The sequence below is a fragment of the Aedes albopictus genome, chromosome 2 (genome assembly GCF_035046485.1).
Source record: "Aedes albopictus strain Foshan chromosome 2, AalbF5, whole genome shotgun sequence".
In the NCBI taxonomy this organism is placed as follows: domain Eukaryota; kingdom Metazoa; phylum Arthropoda; class Insecta; order Diptera; family Culicidae; genus Aedes; species Aedes albopictus.
The window spans coordinates 425970950-425982895 of record NC_085137.1 but is presented as its reverse complement, the minus strand read 5'-3'; the positions used below and the strand labels follow the sequence as shown (position 1 = coordinate 425982895).

General features: G+C 38.5%; 1 protein-coding gene across 1 annotated transcript; it reads right to left on the bottom strand.

Annotated features, from left to right (window-relative positions):
• Positions 1–1372: 1372 nt before the first annotated feature.
• On the bottom strand, positions 1373–2379 carry LOC109426606 (cuticle protein 21-like). The gene is made up of 2 exons (XM_062849071.1): positions 2006–2379; positions 1373–1942 (listed from the first exon to the last, which is right to left on the bottom strand). The coding sequence occupies exons 1-2, from the start codon at positions 2018–2020 to the stop codon at positions 1511–1513; spliced, it is 447 nt and encodes a 148-aa protein (XP_062705055.1). The 5' UTR covers positions 2021–2379; the 3' UTR covers positions 1373–1510.
• Positions 2380–11946: the final 9567 nt, after the last annotated feature.

The window sequence follows — 11946 nt, the reverse complement described above, 5'->3', positions numbered from 1 at the left end:
GAATTTTTCAGAAAAATGAAGAGTAATCTATTTGCATCGAAAAACTGCAATTTACCAGGCATTTATGAATTCCGGTTTTTAGGGATATTATAATAGCTAACCAGAAAAAAACTAAATTAAGGTGTTTTTGAAACTATCGTTTAGCTTCTGCGCAGTTTCACAGTCTAAAATGAAACAGGAACAACCTTACGTATACCAAAATCAGATCGATACTATCTATTAGATAGCTGCAAGCTGAAGACGGAATAAAAGTTTACTGAATTTCCCTTGATAATGCTCTCAACGGATTCCAAAAACTAAAGAAATAACAAGAAACCCTAATAAAACTTGTTAGATTAAGGTTTCATGTTGACTTGAGATCTTGTTATCTAAGCTAGTAAGTCCGTTTCCAAAATTCAACGTTCATTTAACCAATAATTGCTGTGATATCCTGGATTTGCAGAAAGGTTGCTTATATGAAATGTTTGTTTGTCAAAGTTTTAAATGTTTTCCTTTATTACAATTGTATGGGAGCATCCATTAAGTACGTCACGCTAAAATTGGGCATTTCCAACCCCCCCCCCCTTCGCACGGGTTTTTCCTATACCTAATACATTGCTTGTCACACTTTCGCAAACCCCCCCTCCCCCCTCTAAGCGTGACGTACTTAATGGATGCCCCCTATATTGGTTATTCTAATGATCGAATTCCAGCACTTCAGAAAAGATTTTACGGTACCAAAAGTACCGGTCCCAAGGTTCAGTCAGTACCGGTATTTCGGTACCAAGAATTGGTCGGTAATGCCGGTATTTTCGGTACCGGTACTACATTCCCATTTGGGTTTACCGCCTGGAAACGACACCAGCAGAGAAATTCAGAGACGCATTGTGGCAGAAAATCGAGCTTACTTTGAACTCCGTAAAACTCTACGATCGAATAAAGTTCGCCGTAACACAAAATTAATTATGTATCTACAAAACGCTGATTAAACTGCTGCATGTCCTCTATGGGCATGGAACATGGACTCTAGGTGCAGCGGGCCAATGCACCCTTTGAGTTTTGGAACGGAATGTGTTGCGTACCATCTACGGTGGAGTGCAGACGGAAGATGGGACTTGGAGAAGGCGAATGAACCACGAGCTGCATCAGCTGCTGAGAAAACCAACCATCGTCCACACCGCGAAAATCGGGAGGCTACGATGGGCGGGTCACGTCATCGGGTTGTCGGATAGCAACCCGATTAAAATGGTTCTCGAGAGTCATCCTACCGGTACAACAAGACGTGGTGCGCAATGATCTAAGTGGACCGATCAAGTGGAGGACAATTCGCAGACCCCCCCCCCCTTCTGATTCAGAATTATGGTCGATTAGCTATTAAGTAGAACCATTGATATATGTTTCACTCATGATTTATTTTTCACTGATCTTTCAACAACTATGGCAACAGTTATAATGTTACAAGTCTCGCTCAACAATAAATAATATACAGTCTCTGCATCACAAAATCAGTCCCGATTAGCCCCGAATCGTTTTACAGCACATAAGGATACGCGGTGTAGGGAGCTGCGAACGGAGCGGCATAAGGAGTAGCGAATGTGCGGGCGAAAGGAGTCGCAGCAGCAGCAGCAGCGGTATAGGCCAGAGGAACAGCAGCAGCCAGAGCTGGAGCCGAGTAAGCTACTGGTGTGGCGACCTTGGCAACGGGAGCAGTGTAAGCTAGAGGAGCCGCAGCAGCCGAGTAGGCCAGAGGAGCTGATGCAGCATATCCCAAAGGAGCAGCAATCGGAGCGGTGTATGCCAAAGGAGCCACTCCGTTGTAGTTACGAGCGATGACCTGCGAGCTCTGGGCGGTCACGAAGGCTGGAGCTGGAGCAGCATAGGCCAATTGAGCCGAGTAGGCAACGGGAGCGACGACTCCGGGCTTGGCACAGACGCAAGAGATGGCCAGGACGGCGATGCAGATCTGGAATTGATGGGACGCTTGTTATATCAACTGAAACTTGAATTAACCAAGAAAAAGTCTTACCAATTTGGTGAACATGTTGATCGATTTTGATTGTACTGTGTACCGGTTGAAGATTGCAATTGAACTATGATTCTACTCACGCCACAATTCGATTTATATATCATTTGAACTGTTTTGGATTTTATGAGTTCTTGCTTGTCGCATTCCCTCCCGTCCGTGATCGACATCATGCCCCATTGCTGAACGTGAACTTGACTTTTTGGGTTTTGTTTTCACTTATCCTTTTGGCACGGATTGAATGGATTGCAATTTGCTGCTTTCGATTTTCCTTCACTCTCACAGGTGATGAATCAAACTGGAACCGAAATAGGTGAGCTGCATACTAATTATTGTGCGTGGGGGTTTGAGCCCAACAATGGCGAATTACCAATCCAAAAGAAAATAATCAATTTCATATAAAAACATTCAAAACTGCAAACAAACAAATGGAAGCAGAATCATTTCCAAAGTTTCAGTAATAAAAAAAGCAAATAAACATATCAAAATTTACCGTTTTTGAGCAATCAAAGTTTTCATCAGATAACAACAATTGTAGGGTACTGGTTCCCTTATTAAGCATGTGGCTCCCATTTTCATCCTACGAAAAACAAAGGATTGAAGCGCTGTTTGTTTTGTTTCTCATTTTTGTATTTTTTGTTAGAAGTGAGCACCCATGAAAGCATAAAGAACGGAATGAATCGGTGCCGTAATCGCTTGTTTTCGAATAGGATGAACATGGGAGCATGAGATTACTGATGGAACACATACCCTAATTAAAAAAATCCAACTAAAATAGGGATATTTTACTTTTTTCGCATAATAAATTCAAAAAATCACAACACAAATACCGAAAAAAGAACTAAGCAACTAAGTACTAAATGTAGTATAGTGTACCAATTGAAGTTAGAGTAGGCTGTGCCTGAGATTGACAGGCCTGATGATGAGAATAAAGATTATTGTTGTTCGGCACTCCAAAGAGTATAGTTGCATTACTACATTGGCGACGAGGATTATCTGGATTGCATGCAGAGATTCGAGGAGAAGAAGAAATTGGTCAGTAATGAACGAGCACCGTTAACAGGACACCACTCCCAGAAGCCCAGACGAGGAAAAGTCGTTAAATTATCGACAAGAGATGAGTCATTGTGAAGTTGAGGAGAAGCAGATATTAAACTGGCGTGTGGATAAGTCGATCGTTTCCGGAGGTTTTAATTGGATTGAATATTAAGAGGTATGATGCACAACTTCGCTGTTTCCAGGTAAGATGGAATTAATGTATCAGTGCCTATTAATCCTCAAGTGTTCGCACTGTTGTATTTTGTACAACACGTTGGAAAATCTCGCTTTTGTACTCAGAATTTGCGTGGTGCTGGCGGTGATGGCCAACGGCGCGAGTGACGGAAGGTTAAAGTCTTGGTGATTTTCCGTGTTGATGATATTGTAGATTTGCGATAAGTTAGACTATTATTTGAATCTCGTTCATTGTTCATTTCATGAATATTCTTAAATTCTGTTTGAAAATGTGGACAAACACACGTAAAAAAATATGGTATCAATATGATTTCCCATTGTTTCGATAAAACTGATTTTGAAAGACTATCACAGGGGTAGATGTGACAGTGTACTTACGGTATTTTAATAATTGCTTAAAAGTAAGTGGCCTACAGATCATAAAGGAATCGTAATCAAAATAGTGTAGAGAAAAGACGGAATCCGATATTGCTCTAAATGCATTTCATCAATATAAGGCTGTATTCAGTGATTGGAAAATGAAGGGAAAGTTCCCTAATAACATGCAACTATAAAACAACCTATTAAAAAAAAAGAAAAAAAAATAGGTTGATTCGACCCGCACAAGTTAAGCGGTCCGAAAATAGAAGAATAATTGCAAACTAACTTTAAAGTATGTGATTGATCTGAAACAATCGTAATGAAAATAAATTGTCATGAATATTTTAAATGGTTAACTATTATCGCGTGTTTTAAAAATGTACAACTGATTATTCATCACTGAAAATATTCAAACGAGTGCATTGTCGTTACATCCAGGAAGGCGGACAGAAGCTGATTCTAGTCCGTGCACCTGAAGAGCGCAGGGAAAGTTGATTTCCAGTCCGCAAACCAAAAACCAGGATAACGAAGGGAGCCAAAAATTCCAGCCCGTACACCTGGTATTCTTGCGTAGGGAATGTAGAATTCCAGTCCACAGTTGAAACCCAGGATAACGAAGGGAATGGAAAATTCTAGTCCGTATACCTGGTACTCAGGCGAAGGGAATGTAGAATTCCAGTCCGCAAATAAAACCCAGAATAACGAAGGGAACCAAGAATTCCAGTCCGTACATCTGGTACACAAGCGAAGAGAATGCCGAATTCTAGTCCGCATTGAAAGAAAAGTCAAGAGACCAGATATGAATAACATGTACGGTTGGTCCACTTCTACTTTGAAATAGCATTTTAAACATCTTTATTTTTTTAAATTACTATGTAATGTCTGAACCTAATTCGTTGGGTGAAGCAATGATTTGTACATTTAACAGTTCCAGTTTCTGTCGGACTTTAAATGTGGCAAATTATTTCCAAATTATCAAACGTTAATATACATTTGTTCAAATATATTGAGATTCTCATATCACGTTGGATAACTACATGTTTAAATTATGTCATAACGAATCAAAAGCATCTGACATTTGATTTTAAAAATGTTGCGGAGAATATACGGTTGTATAAAAAAGAAATACTTGGATGCTACTGAAAACAGCACGATTTAAATATAAGTTTGATCAATATTAGGACAGATAAAGCTCTTGTCGGTCGGTTTTGATTTAAACCTTAACTTTTACAACCAATTCGATGTTTATTTTAAATAAAAAAAACAGTGATTCTAGGAAATACATGAAAAAAAGTTTTGAGAGGAGATAATATAATTCAGGCCATATTATGGAACCATAGAAATTATCAGAACCATAGATAAATCCTCAGTAAGAAACAAACAAGAGGTATCGAGCTTGAATATGGGGGGTTAATTTGTACATGTACATCCGAACCTGATTGGATGTAAACATTGAATGAAGGGGATTATAAATTCTAGTCCATTCATGATAAGCGTGCGGTCTATTTAAAAATGCCTGTCTACATGAAGAAATTATAGGAGGTTTATGAAACTTCAGTCTAATTTCTTGAAAGAAACGTAGGGAACTTTAAGAAAGTTCTAGTCCGTTTCTGTATCCAAATACGGGAATTCTATTCCAGCCTATTTGGAGATAAATACTCAAGACCAAATGTAGAAGAATAACCTTAGTCCATTTGGCTCATATCCAGTCTACCATGAGATGCAGGAAATTGAATTCAGTCCATCTATGGTAAAGGGATAAGCAAAGGAAACTAAATGTTTCAGTCTGCACAACAAAAGACCAGATGTAGGAGATCTATCTCAGTCCATTTGGCAGTCCAGCCTACCATGAGATGTAGGAAGTAGAACTTCAGTCCATCTATGGTAAAGGGATACGCAAAGGAAATACAATGTTTTTGCAGTCGGAAAAAAAGCCGGGTGTAGAGGATTCGTCCTATCAATCCGGTCTTTTTCGAGATAAAAGCAGCTTGAATTCAATTTGGTTTAATGGTGAAGGGAAATGAAAGAGTTAATAAATTTTCAAATACTTAACATTAATATAAATTCAATTTAGGTACACTAACCATCCTTACAACTTTTGGTCGCAGCAGCCAATAAAAAATACATTTGTGAAATAACGGACTATGAAGTGGTCATTCAATGAACAAAGGTAAAAAAAAAAATCTTTCGCGAAAAGGAAGAGAGACACTATTATGAAGATCTAAGTATAAATAAATAGCTCTATATTTGATTATAATAATTTGAAATATATTTCCAACCATATATAGTTAAACAAGGAAACTATTGGAGAATATTGGATGACGTTACTCGAGGACGGTATGTTGGATTACACCACTTATGGACGGCCAATTGGATCAAACAATTTCCATTGAAGATGTGAACATCAGACCATTCAAGGTTTATGTTTTATATATAAAGAAGAAGAAATCTCAAGTCACTATGAGTAGATTTTAAGAATTATAAACAGTTAAATATTGGCTTAAATATTGGAAAAAAGGAGAGATGTAGTATAGTGTACCAATTGAAGTTAGAGTAGGCTGTGCCTGAGATTGACAGGCCTGATGATGAGAATAAAGATTATTGTTGTTCGGCACTCCAAAGAGTATAGTTGCATTACTACACTAAACATATATGAAACAAGAAGCACTTATTTGAATATGTTTAGGTATTAATTAGAAGAGACAATTTAAGGCGAAACTGGATCCATTTCCTTACTTTTTGGTTTTTGATTTTTTATTAAATAACGAAGCAATATTTTCAAAATCGGTTTTCGTGCACATGTAGAGTATGGATCAAGGTATCTTCTGATTTTTTTTTTGTAGTGGAAAATGTTTTCGTTTTTGCAGAAACCATTTTTGAATAAAATTTCACATAAAAATGGTTTCTGCATAAATGGAAAACATTTTCCACCTCAAAAAAATTCAGAAGATACCTTGATCCATACTCTACATGTGCACGAAAACCAATTTTGAAAATATTGCTTCGTTATTTAATAAAAAATCAAAAACCAAAAAGTAAGGAAATGGATCCAGTTTCGCCTTAAATTGTCTCTTCTAATTAATACCTAAACATATTCAAATAAGTGCTTCTTGTTTCATATATGTTTAGTGTAGTAATGCAACTATACTCTTTGGAGTGCCGAACAACAATAATCAATAACAATAACAATAACAATAACAATAACAATAAAGCCTATTATAACCATCCAGTTGCATAGATGACTGAGGAACTGAGACAGCAGAAGGTCACCAATGTTTTCAATATGCGACACATCTTACCTGCATCGATTCGGATCTACAGATCCGAAAATTTTCCCGTTGCAGTGCTAACAGAGGTGTCATCTTGTCTCAGTACGATAAGCGTGAAAACGCAAAGGCTAACGAAAGCATGATTTTTTTTAGTGGTGGTTGTATTTTCGATTAGATGTTCCATTTGCCTGTTTTTAGGATTTTCTATTCGCCTATCTAGGGGAACTTGCGTTTTGTTCCCTTCCTCATAGTTGGCTTCAAATCTTTCCCAAATAAACTGAATTCAGGCAATTTGGCCGACAAAAACGCCTCATGACGAAGAGAACAAACCTGCCGATAATACTGACTAAAGGTTCTATATGATCCTATTTCGATTACATACTTAGTTGGAAATGTTAAAAGTTCAACTTTGCAAAACGTTCGTTTTGGCTAAAAAAAATCAGGCCAAAATTTGGAGTCCTGAGGCTACCCAGCCAGCAATTTGGTTGCTATATTGAAATTGCAAATGAATTAGCCACACATATATAGCACCGAAAAAAATCGTATTTGATGCACAAAACAGGTACATACATACTAAAGTGAAGGCCATATAGAAACATATAACCGATTACAGCGATTCTATGCAACATGATTACCGATTTCTCGAAAAAAAAAAAATACGATGATGCCGATTTCCTCCGTCTAAATATACGATAATGCACAATCTTATTACGATTATGCGTAGCGATATACAACTCAAGATTTTGAAATTGAAAAAAAAACAGTTAGTGTTCAGTGTGCATCGAACCTAGGTCTTCTAATTGAGATCTGTGCGCTATCTCTATTGGCTACAATGCCAAGTTGAAAGTAGGGGGTTCACAGTGAATGGACTGAAACGAATTAAAATAAGCATGATACGATGTGAGACTTGCGGTGGGAGCGTTGTGGTTGCGCATATTAGAATAACCAGCCACAGAAATCCAATGTCGCGACTGTTCGTGTGACTAACATCTAGTTTGCCTCGCCTTTACAGCGTCAGTAGCGGTACTATAAGTGTCAAATAAATTTTGTTTACCAAAACAAAAGGTCCTCTTCATTATGGGCACTGAAAAATAATCAATTATTACAACTAAGGTTATTAAAATAATTAAATGGGAAAACTGAGTACAGCGCCATTGGCGTTCTAGTGTATTTCTATTTTGCGCATTGAGTGCCATCAACAGTAGTGACGTGGAAGATGCTCGGATTTCACACCATTGTTAAAATCTATACAAATGTCATCTTGAGTATACGAATAGTATTAAAACCTACATATTTCGTAGAAATTATTGCTAACTTAGTTGACATATCACAACATAAGTAAAAGAAAAACCAATTCGTGAAAAAGACAAACTTTTCTCTATGTGTGATGGAGGATAGACACATAGATGTAAACAAAATCATTTACGATTTCAGAGATCAAGATTCTACTGCTTAAAGTGAAGTATCTATTATATGCGACTGTAAAAATGGATTATTGGAACATTATGAAGTCATCCTGAGAGAATCCCTGAGAAATACCCGGATCCCTAAAAGAATTTGTAGAAAAATACCTGAAGAAACCTTGGAAGGAATCAAGTGAGGTGGTTTCGAACGTTTTTTTTTTCAGATAAGCTGGCTCTCGATAATTTGTGCGATTTTGTCAAAGATGCTGACTTTGTATGTTTTCACTGTGCCAAAGCTATCAGTAAAATATACCCAATTGCCACCCGGTAGGAGTCACTAATAACTACATCAACGGGTAGCGCTTAGTCAGACGAACATCTTTACAGAAAATACCAAAATTATATCTTTTCGTTGAACTGAGATATCGACGAAATAAATTGATCTGTTCGGGATGTGTACTGCTGTTGCTCTCATGTGTGTTTGTGTTCTTGTTGATATATCGGTTTATCAACCGATTTATCAATGAACTTGAGTAGTTGTTGTTTAGCAGATAATCCCGGACCAACTCTTTTTTCTCATTTTCTGATTTTCTGATACCTGGTACTAAAATTCTAGAACAGGACAACCGTTTGAACGCACTTCAAGTTCTTGAAATGTGTCACATTTTTTTGTGACACCAAAACGGTTAACTATAGAACCGACACAAGTAATTTAAGTGTTGTTTACTCGGGTCTTCTGCACTCAATCACGAACGGAGAAAGATAGCAGAACATCGTCACAGCACGCTGTGATTCTCTGTTTCTGTTAATGTTTCCGTCCTTTATATTCCATCTTTTCGTTTGATGTCTCCACTCATAGACATTTTAATTCAAACCTGTTTAGATGTGCCTAGGTGAAAGCTGTGTAAGTTTGTGCTCCGTCCAATGTTTTAATTATTGTAAAAACGAATCAAGTCATTATGTCCGAAATTTGTATGTATAATTACAGTGTAATGTTGTTAGCCGTTTCATCAGTCCATGTTCAAACCCACTTGACCTAAAAACAACTTTTGATGTGAGTATATTTTTTTTGTATAACAAATGACTTGACTACTCAAACTTTGTATGTAAATTGTAGTTTGCCCTGAAGATGAGTGAATAAACGCTCGAAACGTCGGCTTTAATTAAAACAGTTGTTTTATAAGCAACCCGAGGACCGAAAATACGCCAGCAATCGCTATCAAATTAATGCAAAGGCACCGTCCCGGCAGTCTGTACACTGCCTCTATTTGTAGCAAGTCCGAGTGCAATCGCTTTGTGAAATCGGCAATCTCCTCCCATGATGGCTGTGGAGCACCGACGGGGAACTTGAATTGCACTGTGTTACAAATCGCTTCCATGACAAACAGCACCAAATTTTAGCACCGAATGTGTAAACCACACGGACAAAAGCCGTTCTGAACAAAAGGCTACTTATTCGAATGCGAGCGATCGGGAGTGAATTACTGCTGCGTCCGATGCAGACCGACGTAGAGGAGAAACTGAGGACGTTTGTCTCTCAAGGTGCCTAAGATGCTGAGTGAATATGTATCTATTAGCGCCAGCTTGCAGAAAAACATTAGCATAATTTTTATTATCAAATAGATGTTGATGTATTAGAAACTTTTGCCGAAGACACGAACATTCTATGCAATTTGAATATCAAGATATTCAAGCTTTCCACCTGTAATTTGAATACACACTAGTACCATCTACTGGATAAGTTTCGATTTAATTAATTTATCATAAAATTGCCCTTGGTCTGCAAAACATTTTTGTCGAAGCCAGCATTATTCTAGGAAGTCATGATCAAAAGATACAATCATTTGTGCCGTGGGGTCCAATGGACCCCAGGGGTACAAAATCGCCCGGTTCAACTTTGACATCAAGAATAATCCATAGTTCGCCATGAAACTATTGGTATTTCTGCACAAATAACTCATCGCAGTGTAGTTTGAAGGTACTGTAAAAATTGGGCCGATATGTCAATCCAAACTTGTTTGCGACGACTTCAAAGTGGCTCTGGGTCCAATGGACCCCAGGTGTCCATTCGAGGGTTAAAAGTAAAAGTTATTGACCTCACTGCTGGACCAAACATATAATCATAAAACTGCACGCAAAAAAAAACCGTTCCGATATACGTGAACTCCCAATCACGGCAACGGGAACGAACGGGAACTATGCATAGCAACGATAACAACAATAAGAAATGTACACCGTGAACTAGATTTCACGTTTTCTAGAACGCCCATATTGGCAGCTGGAACTAGTTCCAGTTCACGGTGTATATTTGCTTGTTCTCATATTTGCATTTGTTTGTTCACGTTTATCAGAACGGTTTTCTGAGCGTGTGTGTGAGCATAATGTTAAGTCATAGTGCTTCAAACTATCACTAGTTGTGCTTGCAGAGCTCATGACCTATACTCAAGGGAGCTCGTAGACCCTCTTATGTAACTGCCCCCCTCGTTAACTTTCACCTTAAGTCCCACAACTGCTGCTCTGGTTACGACGAAATTCCATTGAGGCAATTCTACCTTAATGCAGTACCTAAATGAAACCTACATAAATGGAGGCTCCTGCGTCACTGAAAAGGGGAGATAATGAAAAACGGATATCCGTTGCACATCCCGCTAAATTTTAAACCACTCTCTATCTTTATACTACTTTTTCGAAAACTTGATACAATGTTTGTTTAACTTTCACAAATCCATCCTTACCCTTCTAAACATGACGTTCTTTTTGAATGGTTTCAAGGAGAGCAATAGCTTGTGAAAAAATGAAGAAAAATATGAGTGTTATGCAAAAACTCCCTTATTAATGTTGTAACTAAAACTACTTCACCTGCCGATGCCCGCTTTCTCCAGCAACAGCTAATCAATTTTGCAGAGTGGTGCGCTACAAACCGGATGAAAGTAAACCCCAACAAGTGTGCCGTTATAACTTTCTCGAAGAAAAAGGATTCTTTGCAGTTCAATTACGATCTCTTCGGCACTTCCATTGAAAGGACTAATTGCATTAAGGATCTAGGTGTGCAGCTGGATAGTGAGTTGTCTTTTCAGCAGCACATATCGTATGCCGTCGGAAAGGCGTCAAGAAACCTCGGCTTCCTGTTCCGTGTCGGGAAAGAATTCACCGACATCTATTGCCTGAAGCAGTTGTATTGCTCTCTGGTGCGCTCAACTTTAGAGTATTGTTCGCCGGTATGGAATCCTTACTACTGCAACGGAGTGGATAGAATTGAAGCTGTACAACGAAGGTTCATCCGTTTCGCTCTCCGACGCCTTCCATGGAGAGACCCGTTTCGTCTACCCAGTTACGAGAGTCGTTGTCAACTCATCCATTTGGACAGTTTAGCGATTCGTCGGAATGTGGCCCGAGCTCTGTTCATCTCTGATGTGTTAACATCAAGGATCGATTGCCCGGTTTTGCTGACCAATATCCAACTGCATGTGCAAAGTAGAGCTCTACGAAATCACCGGTTTTTGGAAATTCCTGTCCGTCGCACGAACTATGCCGCTTACGGATCCCTTGGTGGCCTTCTTAGACTTTTCAATAGGGTTGCTGACGGTTTCGACTTTCACCTGTCAAGGGCAGTACTTAGGAATAATTTTAAATTGATTTTATGTAGATCCAATATCATTAGGGCATAAGTTAGCCTGTT